Source organism: Limanda limanda, chromosome 2, assembly GCF_963576545.1.
Source record: "Limanda limanda chromosome 2, fLimLim1.1, whole genome shotgun sequence".
In the NCBI taxonomy this organism is placed as follows: Eukaryota; Metazoa; Chordata; class Actinopteri; order Pleuronectiformes; family Pleuronectidae; genus Limanda; species Limanda limanda.
Genome location: NC_083637.1, coordinates 10,807,223 through 10,825,775, shown reverse-complemented (window position 1 = coordinate 10,825,775; position 18,553 = coordinate 10,807,223). Strand labels below are relative to the sequence as shown.

The following is an 18,553-nucleotide window of genomic DNA, read 5'->3' as shown; positions in this document are numbered from 1 at the left end:
CCAGATTTCCTCTTCTCGTCCTCCGCCGCCTTTACGCATAATTCCGATCTCTCTTCAGAGGCTTAATATGCAGAGAGATCCGCCGCCACCTTCCTCACTTTGCTCTCTTTTATCTTCCTCTCTTTGCTCCTTGATTGACCCACTTGCTCCCACATCATTATCCTCCACCGCTCTCCTCAATTTCTCTTTCCTCTCTTCTCTCTCCTCACTCTCCTGCTTTCATCCTCCCACCAGTCCTCCTGTCACATGTCCCTGTCTCCCCCCCCACCCTCCTCCTCCTCCGTGTGACCCCTCGTTGCCCTCCTTGCCAGTCTCTATTACTTCTCGCTGCCCAGTGGCCTGGTCAAGCTGCTGCTCTGGGGCTCCAGGCAGCCCGAGGTATGACAGGTAACACTGGGCCACACTCTCTCTCTGGTCACATGTGGAGGTCAGCTTGTCATACCTGTCCACGGCTCCGCTGTGCACACACACGTGCACGCGGACACACACACACATGCCGTGATTTGCAGTGTATGGATACGTGCCAGGCAGCCCCTCACCATAACCTCGGACTCAGAAAAAGTGAGTGATGAGGCCCAGTGGAGTAGAACCACACCTTTCCCCATTCTGCTCCTTTGTGCGCACACAACAAAGTCGTTTTTTTTCCAGAGGTCTTTCATGATGTGTTGCCTTCACAGCTTTGGCAACCGGGAGAACTGCTGTAGCTGTTCCTGTTTAGCACCGAGAAGCCGGATTTAAGTGGAGAGTGGCTGTTAACTACAGCTAGTCCCCTCTCTCTCTCCTGGCATGGCCTGCTCCCTGTGTTAATGACCACTCACAGTTGCTGCCCTGAGGGGCCGCGGGACAGAGGCAGCCAACATCAGACCCTCAGCACCTCCAAGACCATCTGCTCACACAAGAGAAAATATGTTCCGCATGTTATTTCTCCTCCGCGTCCATTGTTTTTGGCTCGTGTGAGAGGAGAGGAAGCGAGTTTCTCTCATTCATAATTTTTTAATGGGATGGGATTGCTCCGGCCCAGGATCCAAGCGGGTTTCCCACATGCGTCTCCTGCTCCTGATATCTCTTTCCTATCCAGCCGCCCTCTATCTACTAATGAATAGCCAAGTTTTGTAAGGTTCAGAGCCAGTAATGAGAACAGCGGTCCTCTACCTGACCGAACAAGCTCTACCCACCCTGGACAAGATGGTGGCGCCCCGGCAGTCGATCAGCTGTTTTTGTTACCGTGGCATGTTCCTGGCTCCTGGTCTGTTCCAGGGCGATGCCCCACATTACCGGGCCTGTGAGGGCCAAGGGGCCGGCATGGGTTGGTCACGCCAGGTTGACATTTCAGGGAACCTTGCCAGGACACCACAGCACATTTCGTCCTCCAGGACAAGTGTTGTGGGAGCAAACGTGTCAACCCGGGCAGATGGGCGGACATCAGTGCCAACCTCACTGGACCGCACCGGACCGCTGGCCTGGCGACTGTCTGCCGGCCAGACAGACAGAGCTCTCTCTGGCACGTGGTGGAGGGGCAGGTGTCTCCCTCTAGCAGCCGGTTTTAAGAACATGTGTGTGTCTGTCTATGTATGATAGTATGTAAGAACTGATTTGATAGTGTGGACAAGCATAGAAAGAAGTAATTTAAACAGACGTGCAAATGTAAAACAGACTTGAACTTGAACCCAAGCATTGTCAGTTTATTTTGAAGCCACTTTTTTATTTTTATATGAGGAGTCTGCCTGTGCTCCAATGAGATGTGTTATTAAACAATTCTTTAGACTGAAAATAATCTTAGCTGAATATTCAACTTGTTAGACAGAAGAACCACAACCCAGTGTAACACACATCAGGTAAATGGACAAACAGCAACTGCTTATATATTCATGATCCTGTGTATATAAATGGTCAGAGGACCACAAATATTAGTGTGTAGATATATATATATATATATATATACAATACAACTTCATCAACCCTGAAGGCAAAAAGGCAAAAACTAGATACAGACAGGCACTGACAAAAATCCACAAAACGATAAAAGGCTGTTTAGTTCTCATCAGTTAGTATCAAAAAAAATGTACTTCAATAATAACCACAACAACCGTGGATTTGCAAATACACGGCAGACGTTTCCTAAATTCCATCTTTTAATCAAGTATTTGATTTGATTGAAGTTAAGGCTGCAGTGAACGGAATTTTTTGTATTATTTGGCAGGAATTCAGCATTTTCAAACATTAAGAACAAGATCTAAAAGTTACATTTCCTTGTACATCATAAAGCGACACTTCAGCTTGATGAGATGATTGAGTGTGTGTGTGTGTGTGTGTGTGTGTGTGTGTGTGTGTGTGTGTGTGTGTGTGTGTGTGTGTGTGTGTGTTTGCTCTATTTCCCTGCGTCTGCTGAAATCATCTGTAAAGCTGATGTACGACCGGGACAATTGACTCTGTCACTTCAGGAGTAACTAGGCAAAAGAACAAGCCAAAAAAAACATGCTGCAGCTTCAGTCAAATTAAACATGCTCAGGGATGATTTGTGAGTTTATATATAAACACACGCACGTTTGGATGTGTGCATAATATTTCATGCAATCCCATTATCTGCAGCAGCATCCACCTGCGCTCGAGCAGGGATGCCGGGCCCGTGTTTCACTGCACCGCTCAGCCCGGCCTGCTACCAGGGAGGGCCATTAATCTTCGCTAAATCAAATAAATCAAGTGCACTTTAGAAAAGAGCTGTCAGTGTAATTGTTGTGATAGCCATTCCCCTGCTACTCCAGGGGGAGCGCTATTGAAAATTGTGCCAGGGTATGCAACGCTCACCGGCTTCCAAAAGGAAAAAAAAAATACAAGGGCTTTGAGGAAGGATGTAGTGGAGGAGGCCGTCCTGTGCATAGATATATATAAAGACTAGATGTCTCGTTCGACGGAGCCGGACGTCACCACATGGCGGCCATCTTGCCAGAGGTTGCTTACTCACCCATATATATCATATATAAACGCTAGATATCATGCAGTGTCATAACTACATCTCTGACGTTTATAACAAACCAAACAGTTTAAAAATCGGTTGAAAATTGAGCAAGTTATGGTTATTTAAAAAGTACGTACCACTACAACACAATGTTATGGGTGAGCGAGCCGCCTGCAGCAAGATGGCCGCCATGTGGTGACGTTCGACTCCATTGGCCGAGACATCTAGCCTTATATATGTCTTTGTGCTCACCCATAACATTGGGTTGGTAGTGGTAAATAACCATAACTTGCTCAATTTTCAACCGATTTTGAAACGGTCTGGTTTGTTAGAGATGTAGATATGGCACTGCATACTTATGAACAATTATGTAATTTTTTAAAATTAATAATTTATGTAGTGTCATAACTACATCTCTGACGAACCAGACCGTTTCAAAATCGGTTAAAAATTGAGCAAGTTATGGTTATTTACCACTACCAACCCAATGTTATGGGTGAGCAAGCAACCTCTGGCAAGATGGCCGCCATGTGGTGACGTCCGGCTCCGTTGGCCGGCAACGCAGACGAGACATCTAGTCTTTATATATATATATCTATGGTCCTGTGCATGAGGTCATTCGAAGCTTCCACCGTAACACGATGAGAGAGATGAGATTGAAGTTAGCGGCCATGTTTTCTGCCATTTTGACTCCATCACAGCGAGACGCTCGGACAAGGCCTCTGCAGCCTAGTGGGCTTCTTCTTCTCTCTGTTTGATCTAATCCAATGTTCAATGTAACCAGAACACCCCCGACGCTGTGCTCTGCGGCCGCCGCTGCCGTTAAATGATTCTGCTGAAGAGAGATCCAAGCTGGTGTTGGAGCATTAGAACCTAGAAGATACTCCGACTGTCTTCTTGGATAAGAAAACTACAACCTTCAAGAAGAGGTTAAATATGTACAAACATATGGAGGATTGTGGAGGAAAACTTGGAAAATAATGCACAATACTGATCACTTGTAAGAACAGTGTCTTCAGAGGGAGGAGATGTGACGTGGGAGAATGATCTGTGATAAGTTATTGACACACTTGCCCACAGATTGATTATTATTACACAGGTTTTTTAAACCCAAAAAGAAACGTGCTTATGAGAGGACACGGTTCAGAACAGTGGGATTTGTACAATCACTTCTGTCTCTTGTTGAAATGCTGTGGAATCGGGTCTAATAATGAAGAAGTTTTCATTGGAGTATTTGAGTGGAATTCTATATTAAAGAGAGTGATGTGAATCTTACAGAAGTGAATATAAGATTGAACCTGAGCTCTGATTTCTTTCTCCATGTGTTTTTTCTTGATATGAAAATGAAGGGACTGAATAATGTCGCTTCTTCGAATATTGTGCCAGGGAATGCACGCTCACTGGCTTCCAAACGAAAAAAAAAAATACAAGAGCTTAGAGGAAGGATGTAGTGGAGGAGGCCGTCCTGTGCATGAGGACATTTGAAGCTTCCACCATAACACGATGATCACGCTCTAGAGATATGAGATTGAAGTTAGCGGCCATGTTTTCTGCCATTTTGACTCCATCACAGCGAGACCCTCGGACAAGGCCTCTGCAGCCTAGTGGGCTTCTTCTCTCTGTGTTTGATCTTATCCAATGTTCAATGTGACCAGAACACCCCCGACGCTGTGCTCTGCGGCCGCCGCTGCCGTTAAATGATTCTGCTGAAGAGAGAGCCACGCTGGTGTTGGAGCATTAGAACCTAATCTCCAGCTCCACCCTGTTTCAGAAAGAGCACAGTTTGGTATTTACATTTAAAAGAATGCGGAGTCCTTTCAAGGAAAGCATACTGGTGGCGAGCAGGGGATGAGACAGAGGAGATAATGGGGATGGAAAGAGCAGCATGTGAAAAGGCTGCGCTGCCCTCGGCTTCCCTTTCAACCAATGAGGGTTAAATGACTATCTGGGCACCGTGGCAACCGTCTCTGCTGCTGCTGCTTCCTCCTCTAATTCCACTGTGAACTGGCTGAACAGGCTGCCTTCATCCGTCAGACATGCCTTTGGTTTTCTGTCAAAAAACAACCAATCTGCTCCCACGGACCCTTGAAGTGTCTGTGTGTGTGTGTGTGTGTGTGTGTGTGTGTGTGTGTGTGTGTGTTGATCTCACCGGAGCAATTTGCAGTTCTCCTGTTTCGGGCAGGGGGCGAGTCATTTTTTATTCTTCACTTTATTACAAATATCCTCTGCTACAACTTTATTACAAATATTTCTCTCACGTGTCTGTAAAGGTTCCAGCAGATGGTGCCAAACTGTGTGTGTTTGTGTACACAAGTGGGCGTTGGTGTCTTTAAGTGCCTATGTGTGTGTGTGTGTCGTCTTGAGCGATGACAAGAAATAAAAGACGACACTGTATCTAGACGAGTTCTCAGCAGTGAGCGTCGTGATCACAGCGGTTGTTTGTGCAGCTGAAAGGTCAGGGTGGTTGGAGACCTGCATCGTTCCTATTTATAATAAAAGTTAAAAAATATTGACCACAACCTGTTTCTGTCGAGGACACGGCGTACAAAGAGAAACCTCTGTCGCAAAACAACAAACTAGGAAAGAGGAGAAGGAACCAAAGTAACAGGAAAAGGTTGGGAGAGAAAGAGGAGAAGGACATGGATGGATGCGATCTCTGTTAATTTGTTTGACCCACTCTCTCGACAAATGAGAATGGATGGCGGGATTCCTGATGCCCCCTGATTGGAAGATGGATGAGTGTGCAGCTATGGCTTTAATTGATTGAAGACAGGAATTCAGTTAGGGTTAATTGAATCATGGAAATCATTAAAAGCTCAAGTGCACGAGATAATTAGGGGAGCTAACCAGGTTGTAATCAAACCTCAGCACAAATCATCTTTAGGATACAGAGGAAAAAGGAGCTGATTATCCTGCAGGAGTTAAGGTGTCGGGACAGTCGCTGGGGAACTTCTCACACATTTAGTGGGTGACTCACATGTTTATTAATAAATGGCGGCTCCGTTTGAATAATTCTGTTTAATAATTGGCTTTCCAGGTCAGTTTTCCCGGCCGTGGATCCACAGGGTCGGCCGGGGGTCACTGTTCTACTTCATTACTCCGTCCTCGGGAATGAGGAGGCTGATTAGTTTGGGCTTGACCTTGGAAGGAAATCTCCTCACTTCTCCCGACACACAGGAATCCTTGTTGTGTGTTGTCACGTCGGACTGAGCCAGAGGTTTGAGAAACGCCTGGCGGTGTCTTCAGGTTCAGGCGACCGGCTGTTAGAGAAACCACATGACTTGTGTCTGTCCCCGAGAGCCGTGGTAACAGGGGAGTCTCACTGGCTGGTGTCCGATCTATTTCAAAGACACCGTCGTCCTTAAGTCCAACCGCTCTTCCTCTGAACCGCTACCCTCCCCCTCCTCTCGTCCACAATGTGTTTGTCATCCAGTTTGGAGTGGCCAAGCTCTGGCTTTATATTTTGCGGGTGCAGCCAACAGTGGGGGGTATGATCTGCCCCCCCCCTGCTGATTCAGACTGCCCTAAGTCTGCATATGCCGGGCCCAGAGACTTGTGGGTAATCCCCCCCCCCGCCCACCTCCCTTACCCCAAAAAAACACCCCCCACGGTGATTCCTGAATCAGATTGCTGCTGACCCCCCGCCGAGTGATGTCTCACCCTAGAGAAGGGGGGAGTGGCGCAGCGGGGGGGCGGGCAGGCAGCGATGATGCTGTGCCCCCCGGGGCCGGGCACCAAACATGCATGTAAATACACGTCCCGCCATGCGTGTCCAGCCCGACTCGGAGTGGCGAGTGACACGCCACACGAGCCCGTGGAACCGCTGCCACCCCGAGGCGCCATCAGCTCTGACGTCTTTGTTTCTGCCTCGGCTGACTTCTACAACTTTTAGGGACTGAATAAACATGAAATTTCATAGTTACCGATCCATTTAGCTGCCTTTTTTTGTTTTTTTTCCGAAGATGAAAAGATTTACAAATCAGCGAGCAGCCTCAGCGGAGTCTAATTCTCCATTTTAGCCCAGGCCTCATCATCCCGAGCCAAATCGATTCCAGAGTTGATTTTCTTCCTTCAGTTTCTCCTTACTGTTCACCACCGGTCCGGCTCCACAGCCCGTACCCAACAGCCGTCCACGGGCAGGACTCTGTGTGTTTGTTTTCTCTGTTGGAGCAAATAAATAGGAGATCTGTCTCCACTTAACCGAGGCTGGGCTCCCTCACAGGCTCAAAACCTCGAAGGTGCATGGGCGGAGGGGCGGAGGGGCGGTGAGGAGGAGCAGGAGGAGGAGGAGGAGGAGGAGGAGTCCTGGAAGTACCAACGCTGAGTGAAGTGAGTGAATGGAAAAATGACGAGGCAGAGAAGAATGAGGAGGTAAACAGGAGATGATAAAAGAGGAGCAGAGAGTGAGGGTGAGACTCTGTGTGATGGAGAGATGAACATGGAGCTGTAGAGGGAAGAGATCCAGAGTGAGGTGGATGGAGTGAGCAGCACAGAGAGAAGCAGAGAGAGAGGAAGCAGAGAGGGAGGCCAGGCAGCTGGGAGCTCCCACAGACACGCACTTCTGTCTAAGCAGCTTTCCTCTCAGGGCAGGGTCACGGCGGGTCACGGCGGGATTACACTTTTGGCAAACAAGAGGGAGCTCCTCTCTCACAAAGCCGTGCACGACTCCCCCATGACTCTTAGCAGCTGTAATAAAGCCAAGGCAGCCTGAACCTACAAACAAAAAGCTAACACGCTATCGATCGACAGCGGCCAACTTTCGCGAGGTGGTGTCGAAAGGTCGACATTGTGCAGACAGCTCGGGCCGGGGTGAAGGGCTATTATTGGGATGAGGGAAAACTCCGGCGTTTGGTCTTATCACAGAAATTCCTCACTTAGTCGACAATATCACCAAACCGCCGGGCGCAGCGGCCGGGTTGTTATTGTTCGGCTCCGGCTAACGAAGAAAAACAGCCCCCGTTGTACAGTGTGATATTCCAATCACAAAATCCAAATGAGCTTTTTTCTATCCTTTCAATCAATAGCCCGTCCCCTGCAGTGCCTGCATGTCTCCTCACTTCCTAATCAACACTTCCACTCGTAGGGAGGTCAGCTGAGCAGGCGCGCTGTGCCCCGAGCGCTGCTTTGAACTTAATTAAGCAGCTTTAAACACAGCCGAAAAGATTCATTAATACACAGACGAGATGAGCAGCGAGATGAAAACACACACGGCCCCTGAACAGGAGCGATCGGGCTTCGGCCGGCTGTTGAACCCACACGGGTCAACGTGGAGGTCCTGCGAGTTCTGCCAAATCCTTTACATTTGATAAGGCTCCTTTGAAACTGCCTTTTTTATTTATTTTCCTGCTCTAACCCACACAAACCCTTGCAAACGAGACGCCGTGAGCGTGGCGATTTAAACCGGGAAAATAACCCGTGAGAATAATGCAAAAAAAAGAAAGAAAACGAGGGGTGAAATAGAAAGAGAGGTAAAGATGGAGGCGCTGATGTGGCTGGAAGGCTGCGGCGTGCCACCAGGGTGCTGTGAGGCAGGGCCTGTTAAAGGAGAGCTCCAGACCAAGGTGTTCTGTAGCTCGGGGGCTAACGGTGATAAATGAGTCCCTTAATGTCAGCAAACACTTTATCTCTGCTTCATCTGTTTTCATTAGGCAGAGCCAACCTTTGGCTGGGCGAGAACGTGCTGTAACTTTCATTACTACGACACAGAGAGGAGAGCGAGAGAGACCTCCCATCGGTCTAATAAAAACACCAGCTAGACACCATGACAGATCCTGTTCCTTATTATTATGATGGCTCGCCAGCGCCATGAATTAGACGAAGCCGCGTCCCTCAAAGCTGATCAGAGCTTCTGTTTAACTCATGTCACCGAACGACGTCGGCTCTCAAACTGCTTTTCTCCGCCATTATTTTTTACGTCTTCTCTCGTTATCGACTTGTTTTTGACTTTTCATTCCCTTTTTTTTTTCACGAGAGGTTTATGGAGGAATTTAGGTTTGTTTTATTGTTGTCTCTATCATGTTCTTTTTCAGCAGATGGTGTTTTCACTGATTTACATTTTTCCTTTCTTCTGAGCCCTTTAATGACTTTTCAGTATGTTTTATCACAATAAAACTGTTACATCAAAAACCTTCCTGTGTGAAACAAAATTAAGCTAAATTTATAGTATCCAGTAATGAACCTTAAGTAGATTGTTTTATCCAACAACTCTTCTCCAATAATTAAGTTGGTTCTGCTGAATGATTTTATCTCTTAATAGTAGGAAACACTGCTTAAGAATAAATTGTGTGATATCTGGGCTGTTTCTCAGTTAGAGCTACAACTGATTTTCCTCCCAACACTGAATTAAATCTGTTAAATGTCAATGATAGTCCAAATGACATTACACTAATATAGATGAGCTCTGTTGTGTGTAGCAGCAGAAAAGAAACATGTCCATACTGGAGTGGCTGGGATATTGTGGTGTTCTTCAATTTTCAAATATTTAATCAACAAATTGGTTGATTTATTGGGTTATTTTTGTATGAGGCATCGAGCATCTTACAATAATGACACTTACATATTTAACACAGTGAAGCTGTGACAGTTTGAACCAAAATAACAAAGAGAAAGGAGACAACAGGCGTGATATCTGATGTAAGCTTTACTTTCAAATCCTGTTACATTTAGATCTGGCAAGTTGAACATAAAATAATGCCAAACATAAAAAAACAAACAAATACAAAACCGAAAAAAAAAAAATAGTACAAATGATCTATTTACCAGTTATCGTCACAACCCTGTACAGCCTTAACAATGGAGTAATAAAAAAAAGCTTTATACAGCACATACACATCTTTACCGAGTGCCAAAAGAAAAGAGAGTTGAGCCTTTTCTAATCGTAAAACACAGCCGAACGTAAAGCGAACTGATTGTAGGACAGTGCAGGCTGATGCTAACTAAATGCAACCGAGGGAGTTAGTTTTAAACACAATTAAGTGCTGAAGAACTAGAGCGAGGGCAATGTCATGCATACTCTGAAGTGCCGAAAAGGTAGTCAAGCTTCGAAAACAAAACAAAAAAAAGTCTCTGTGCTGCACACGATCGGGCAAAACAAACAGAATAAGTGCTTAAAAGAATACTGTTATTTTTTTTATTAAAAAAGGATTGGAGCCGTGTTGCCTTTTGAAACATTACACTCGAACCCGGGGGACATAAAGAAGTGCAGCCATTCATGATTATATTAAAAGGCAGACATTTTTAAAAAGGTGTCAAGAGTGGACACATTCTCGTTTTTTCTCTTCAGCTTCTTTCTTCTCGTGGACCCTGACAATTAGTTTGACTTATTCTCAGAAGTCTCAGGTGGTTTCCTTCCACCAAGTGGCACTAGAGTATAAAAGATAACGTAGATAGTACAAGGAGAGAGTGTGTGTGTGTGTGTGTGTGTTGGAGGGATGCTCCTTTCACTCCAGAGACAGCATGCCAGGCATTGACCGAGCAGAAAGGAACAATCAAACAGTGTAAAGAGGGAGACAATCGAAGACATCGCTCCGGAGCAGGACGTGACGGATTCAATCCTAACATCACATCCTGCCGCGACTTACATTTTGGTCTTGACAAGTCATGTTCTCTGTCCAATCAACATTATTCTGACAAGATTTAAGTAGAAAAATAAAAATAAAAGCAACAATGAGTCATTGTAACAAAACACATGAGCAAAATAGACCAAAAAAAAAAAAGGTAATGACAAAGAAAAGAAACAATCCCTTTACAAATAAGGGATTTTGGCTTGAAGACAACTTGGAACACAAGCACGATTGATGACGGGTAAAGCTTTTCAAAAAAATAAAACGCTTGTACTACGCTGCCCCACCTCACAAAACACACTCTTCTTGTTGAGCATTAAATGGATAAATACATATTCTCATAATCAAAAAGTGCAGCACTGTGCAAAATTGGCGATCACAATTTAGCCTGGGACTTTTGAGTTCCCAGGGAGAGCTTAACCTCCACTGTCTAATTCATGCAATTTGTATTAATTTACTTTCTCCGGTTTTCACGGAGGCTATGGAGCCCCACCCCCCTCCTCAGGGTCAGCTGAGAAAAAGAGAAAAAACAGCTTTGCAAACGACATCTTTCCACTGAAACTCAGAATAGAGAATAAAATATATCCTTAAATCAAGATAAAATTGGACTTGTTGATGGAAGCGACTCTGTAAAATGCTCCATTCCTTATTCTCTGAAGTAAGAAATCATTTACAGATTAAAATGTTTTTTCCTCGGCTGAATTTAAGGGAGGGGGGGGGCTCTGTACAGAGGCAGAGAAATGTCTACATGTGAAACTAAGGGATGTTTTGATTGAGTCATTTCCAGCGATGACTGTCTACTTCACATTATGGTGACGTGGTGGATCTAAGTTTGCACTTAAAAAAATAAAAAAAAGGAAAATAAAAGATTTAAGTGCTTTTGGCTTGAAGTGTAGCTACAGTAAGTGCAATAAAAACTCAAAAGGTCGACAGGAGGGAGCGTTTCGAGCAGTACCGTGTCAGCCAGACCAACGGAAGCCATCTAATGCGGCACGTGTGAACGGCTTCGCTTCAGCGTCGCACCTACAGGAGCTTTTTCTTTTCTCTCATCCCGATAGGTGCACTATGGATGTTAGTAGAAAAACGTTTTATTATGATGTAAAAGGCTCAGTAAAAAAATGTAAAAATGACAAAAACCAAAGAAAAGGACACAGAAGGCCACCAAACACACCGACTTTCCCGCCTCGACCGGCACAGAAGACGTCCCTGCTCACACTTCTGCGTCGCTCCTTTTTCCATGTACATAAACCAAAATACATTCATTCAAGTCATTTTGGAACAGATTTTTTTTCTATTTTTTTGTACACAAAAAATTACAAAAAGCTCAAAAAAGCACCATTGAATCGGCCTGTGGTGACCTTGGCTGTGGGCAGCTCGCTGACCCACACCGGTCACCACCACAAAACAGTTATCTCATATATCTCTTCTAAGTACAGGTGTGTGAGACACAGTTCTGCATAAGAACCTGCGCTGATATCCACTTGGTCTCAGAAGAACATGATGGCGTATTCGTCGTCTGAGGGATTTAACATTTATATTTAGTCTAATTGTTAGAAATAAAAATGTTTCTTGGCGCTGTTGGGTCTTTTTGAATATATTCAATTTACAGATTTGAATATTTACATAATCAAAGCTTTTTTTCTGTTCTATTAGCTTACACCAAAAACATTTAAATGAGATTGTAACCCTTGAAAATAAGAAATGTTCTGAGACAGAAGTGATATCAGGCAGCAGCTATGCATAAAATGGTTTCACCATTATACAAAAGACCAACAGAAATCAAAAAGATGGGAGGGGCTACAAAACTATGTACAAGATTGATAAATAAGGTAAGTGCGTGGTTTGAGGCGTTGCTTTGGAAACGTGCCTTTTCCAATGAAAAGCATGCCGTTTCATTGGTTCGGTCGCACCGCTAACACTTCAGGATATCTCGACTTCAGCTTCCTAATGACGTCAAAGCTAGTTGGAACACAGAAACAGGCATGCTATTTCGATGCATAATAGCAATAGACAAAAATGCACTAAAATGTAGCACTTGCAAGTTTTGTTTCGTCTTTTTCAACTTTTTATCTCATCAAACGACTAAAGAAAAAAGATCTATAAAACTGAGATATGTTAGTTTCCTTAGATAATGCAACTGGGTCCAGGTCATTCAGACTTTTAAAAACAGAAAACAAAAAAGGTAATAGAGAGTAGTAGCTGAAGTAGTAATAATTCAATTGATAGAACTGATAAGAAAAGCAGCTTTTTGATATAAATGCATTTTTTTAGCATGTACAGCCTTTTTCTCTTATAAATGTTTTTTTTCTCTTTTCTTTAATAAGTTTGTCTGGTCCAGCTTATTCTGCTGGTCTGATTGGAAAAGATGTTGCTCCCGATGCAGTGGTCTAGTGTCATTCACGCCACCGTCCGAGGAGTGAGGGAACGAGCGAGAGAGGAGGAGGAGGGCGAGGTCAAACAGTCTTGGCCCTCTCCATCAGTCCCAGGTAGGCCAGGAAGGAGTGTTTGTGGGAGGTGGGTGAGGGGGGAGAGCGGGAGGGGGAGGCCGAGTTGGAGGAGAAGAGGAGAGGAGTTGTGGCCGGCCGCCATCTGGAGTGGAGGTGCGAGCGGAATGTGAAGCGGCTGTTGTGGGTGAACAGGGTGGTGAGGGGGATCAGGTGCGCCCGGTCGCAGTTCCTGTACTGCTCGAACACGTGGCGGGAGGAGGGGAGGAAGAGGGAGGGGCTGATGCTGCTGGAGCCGCCGGGGTTTTTCATGGCGTTGTTGCGGTTGGCGCTGACCAAGCGGTGCAGAGGACCTTTGGCGTCCAGGTGTTTGGATTTGCCCAGAGTGAACGACAGGGCAACGGACTGGAGCGCCTGGGACGCTGTTAGACTCATGAGGGGGCTGTTACTCCCACTCCCTCCGCTGCTGCCGCCTCCTCCTCCTCCGCCGCCGAACAGGAACTTCTCGTGACTCTTCTGCAACGACGAGCCCCCCGGCGATGTTCCCTCGAAAGGCAGCTCCTCCTCTCCTGCCTCCTCCTCGTCTTCTTCCTCCTCCTCTCCTCCTAAGCCTTCGTCCAGTCCCCCCGCTCCTCCACTCTGGTGTTTCTTGAGGTGGCGGCTGAAGACAAAAGGGTGAGTCGTGGTGAAAGGGCACTCATGGCAGCCGAAAGTCTGGCGCGGCGCGTGCTTCAGCTTCTTGTGCAGGTTGAGGTTGTCCTTGCGCTTGCAGCTATAGGAGCAGCGGTCACAGTGGAAGGGCCGCTCGCCCGTGTGCACACGCACATGCTCGATCAGCTTATTGGCCGTCTTGGACAAGTAGCCGCACTGCTCACACTTGTAGTGGTTGCCCAGGCGGTGCCCGCGCATGTGGGCCTCCAATGAAGCCTGGTCGGGCCACAGTCCCTGGCAGATGCGGCAGCGGTACTCCATCTTACAGTGCGTCTTAAGGTGGCACTCCATGGCCGCTGGACGATTGGTGGAGTAGATGCAGAAAGGGCACCTGGGTAATGCAACGAAAGGGAAGCAGGGAGGGGGACACAACACACACAGAAGCAAAAGACAGTTGTTGGCAAAGTGTACGTTTCACAACCACCTAGCACAACTTGAAATTGAATAACACAAAATGATGAAAAGGAGGAGGACAGAAAAAGGAAAAGTGTGTATAATATACAGTTCTGTGTGCTCATGGTGGTATGTGTGGCAGTTTAATGATGGCAGAATTGAGGGGATCAGCTGTATGTGTATATATGTGTGTGTGTGTGGGAGGGAGAGGAGGAGGGTTGACAGGCTGGAGAAAGGATCGGAGCAGAAGGACATGAAGGGAAATGAAGGAATGGAGTGGCACTTACATTTAAATAGCACCTTTCATCTGCTCTGGGCCCCAAAGCGCTTCACAAACCCTGCAGAACAGAATCACCTCAGAAAAACCTCGAAAAATGGTCAAGGCCCTCTCTCCCTCTCTACACACTCCGACATATATAAAAACACTTCACATTGCTCAAGTGTATACACGCCAGACTGGGACAAAACATCTTGTTCTGGACTTGAGGTCAGGAAATTTGAGTCAATTTCCTGTTAACATCCATTAACTTTTACTTTTACAATTTGGCTAAACCTGCCTGTTGTTTTCAGTAAATATACATGTGGCTTACATAAATCAAACGACTGTAAAACCAGCCCTATGCAGAATTCAACAATACAGCAGAGATATTGTGTTAAGGCAGATTCCAGATAAAGTTAAATACAAAGAATATCAAAAGGACTCTCTTTCTCCTCTGTAGAATGAAAAGAATCTAAAATAGCCACAACCTGTTTATCTCCCTTTTAAAATACTGCCATAAAGAAATCAATCTGGCTTCAAAAACATTCACAGCAGACAGAAGAGACATTTAAAACTGTTACAAACCCTCCTTTACATTTATTTATTCACTCACACACTACAGCTAGAAGCGAGACCTCAAATTAATGACTAATAGAATAATAATGTGAATATCTTTGGGGCCACAACTGGGCATCTTGTGTGTTTGTGTCCCTGTTATCTACAGGATTTGTGTAATAAATAGAAGTGTAACTTTGCTGCATTCCTGGTTTACGCTCAGTGAAATGCTACTGTTGCAAACATCCTAACTCCACCGATGACCACACAGAAATAAGATGTGGAACACAGATCTTTGTTTATGACGAGATGAGGCGATAATCATAATGACACTCGATGGGTCTGCAAATGTACGGATTGGAGATATGAGAACAACTCAAACCAAACAATAAAGAAATGGTTGGTGTTACTTGAAATGAATCTTTACAAAATGCTCTACATGTGCGATTTCTTTCTTTAACCTTTAGGGAAAATGTGTTCATGTATTGTTTTTATCTCAAACCCCACCCTGAATGTGTGAGAATACATTATTGTTATTGGACTAAGAACATGATCGGTGTGTGTTGTGGGTGTTGAGGTCAACAGATGGGCTTTACGTTCGCTTGACAGGCCTGAAATGGGACATAAACGTGTCACAGTACAACAAAGGCTCCTGGGGGACTGGAGATGGAGAGGGAAGCATGGGAGGGGACAAGAGCTAAATAGAAATAAGGTTGCATTAAGTTATAAAATAACATCACTGTGGTTAATATGCAGGTTCATGTGTTTATCACTTTTCCTAAAATTGATAGATGGAGCTTCCCAGGGAATAACTCATGGATCTTAATAAAGAAAAAAATGTGCAAAAATACTCATGTCTCATCTATTTCTTCAATGTGTGCAATTGTGTGTATTAATGTTTTCTTTCTTTACTTCTTGTTACTATTTCTTATCTTTAGATTAGGAAACCTCAGCATTCGAACTGACATTCATGTGCTGGAAACAATTTGTAATTTATTTAGTTCTCCTGTGCACTTGTGTTAGGTCTGAAAAGTGAATCATCATCCACCAATAAGTCGCTGAGATAACCTGAGAGATATGAGACTTGTCTAAATTTAAGGAACCTGCGAAGATAAAGTGTTTCTGTTATCGTTTTGTCTTCATTTGTTTGTTTTTGTTGTCTTCTTAGAGAATCATTCACGGGTCTTGATGAAAATCGAGTGAATTTAAATGTGGTTTCATAAAGGGACTATTGGTTCTTGGCTGAGATTTTTGCTCTCTGAGAGCCATTCTGAAGGCCTTTATCCAGTCCATTTGGACAATGTATTTAAAAGCTTCTCCCTTTGAGTCTTTTTCAAAAGATGGATTCTGTGCATTAGATGTCTGAGGCTTGAAAACCTGCATTAGTTTTGTTGTATTTCAGTTTGGATCGACTTGTGTCTGAGTCCAGTCTATGATGTTACAAATGTAAATCATCTGACATTTGAGTTTAGAGAGTGTCTGCAGTCGCTTCCAAATGATTGTTTTCTTCATGTGCCAACACATTTTACATAATACACAGTAGAATATACAGAGGATCTGTATTGGGGGGGAAAAATGACTTTCTGAAATGCAGGTTCCATCAGATATTTTTGCTTTGGCATGGTTGTTAGCTGTGGGCAGTGGAACAACAGACCCTGAGGGGAAGCCAATTTCCATCTCCTTTCCACTCTCCCTTATGTTCAGAGCCGCCACTGCAGGCCCACAGACTACTGTCTAATAAGTTGCACTTGCCAAGAGACAAGAGAGAGACTGCGAGCACAACTACAGCTTGTATCACTTCGTTTGCTGGCTGCAGATAATGAACATTAAAAGGGAGGTTAACTGATTCACGACACAATGAGAACAATCTTCAAATAGACCATGTTTCTGTGTTTCTACCTTATTAAGGAGCTTAGTTTACCAGCATCAAAAAATCAAGCTCTTATTAAAAAGAACAATGATAAAATCAGCTGGTTATTTTATATTTTAATGGTGCATTTAGGAGAATGCCTGAAACTCGTACATATAACTTTTCAATTTTATCGAAATGAAGCCAAATTGAATACTTCTATAGTTGCTCTATGAACGTGCACTTGCTGTACGTCGGTGTTTTTGGTTGCGGTGAGTTGAACGGGTGAAGGGTGAGGGAGGGGGGAGGGATGGGCGGAGTTAGGAACCTCTGTCTGTACTTGCTTTCCTTACTTGAGCCCTCCGGAGGGGACGGTGTGGCACTTCTTGTGCTCCAGCAGCTGCTCGGGCGTCTTGAGGAACTTGTGGCAGACGTCGCACTCGAACATCCGCGTGATGAGGTGGATCTGGAGGTGCCGCTCGTACATGCCGCGCGTCTTGCACACAAAGTTGCAGAAGACGCACTCAAAGCCTGCAGAGAGCAGCAGGAGGATAAGAGGGTGAGTTAAGATAGAGTCAGGTTTTTTTTTTAAGGGTTTGTGATTTTCTTAAGCAGAGTCTGTTTAAACTTAAGACTCGGCAAGACTGATTGTTATTATACATTTGTAGTCTTCCCGGACGACTCTGGATAACCCCTGAGACCATTTTATCAAGCTGCTTTCAGACATGCACTGAACTCTGGATGATCTTGTGAAATTTTCTGGGGTGCCAGGATGTGCGTGTGAGTTGCTCCGGAGTTATCCACAGTTTATTCTGTCAGGCCCTTGATAAAAACTTTGGAGAACGTCTGAGTGGGCACGTTGATCGACAGATGCAAAACTGTTTATGTCAGAATGAAAAACAGGTGTCAGACGTGATAAAACCCAGCCTGCTCCTATTGACAAGTACATCAGTCGTCCTGAGTCAAAATTGACGAAGTGCCTCTCTAATGGAACAAGAAACAATTATTCAAAACACGCAATTACGATAATGAACTCAACATGTAACGTTCTGGATGAATTGGTATATTTTGTAGGGAGCTGTAGTGAGTGAACATTCATGTTTTCGCCTGACCCCCTATCTTTGTATTATTACCCAGTATGGCTAAGTTTTGTGGAGCTTTAAAATTATTAAATGAAAAATGGTTTCTTGCCTTTGTCAGACTTGTCCTCAGTTCCTGATCCCGAGTGGCTTCCGGAGCTGGACTGGCTGCCGGTGGAGGAGGGCGGGGCAAGCAGGCTCTTGAGTTCTTCGTTACCGTGGGCGAGGTCTCCACCTTCCGAACTGTTGAGTGAATCGCTGAGGGCCGAGAGGGACGAGGAAGTGCTCTTGGTCTCGCTGAGGGGACTTCTTGAATTTAAACCTGGAGACAAAAGGACAGAAAGGTAGAAATCCTTTTTTATTATAATGGAAATACAATGTTATGCGAAAACTGAATCAGTTCCACAGCTTTAGAATAACCCAGGAGAAAGATATTTTAAAAAAACCTGGAGAAATCTGTTTCAAGATCCTCATCGTTATGTGCACCACACATTGACATTCACACAAACAGAACAGAAGCAGGCAGCCTCGACAGTCATGTGCTCTGTCTGAGGACCTGCTGCCAGTCCAATCAACATGCAGTGTGCTTTTATTGATCCCCCTTCTCTAAGTCTGCAATTCACTGGGAAGAGAGGGAATTAGAAGGGGAGGGGGGCGAGCAAGAGGGGTGAGAAGTGCGGGTCATGGCCGAAGGAGCTAAGATGGCGGGAGCATCTCGGGGCACAGCTCAACAAAGGGCATTCAC

At 45.0% G+C, this 18,553-nt stretch overlaps 1 protein-coding gene across 1 annotated transcript in view; it reads right to left on the bottom strand.

Moving 5' to 3' along the window:
* Positions 1 to 9,578: 9,578 nt before the first annotated feature.
* znf827 (zinc finger protein 827) overlaps positions 9,579 to 18,553 on the bottom strand; it is a 65,414-nt gene continuing 56,439 nt past the window's right edge. The window contains exons 12-14 of the mRNA XM_061091829.1: positions 17,921 to 18,130; positions 17,083 to 17,260; positions 9,579 to 14,004 (exon numbers count right to left, since the gene is read on the bottom strand). Coding sequence (XP_060947812.1) covers positions 12,972 to 14,004; positions 17,083 to 17,260; positions 17,921 to 18,130 — 1,421 coding nt within the window. The 3' untranslated portion in view covers positions 9,579 to 12,971. The remainder of the gene's footprint in view (positions 14,005 to 17,082; positions 17,261 to 17,920; positions 18,131 to 18,553) is intronic.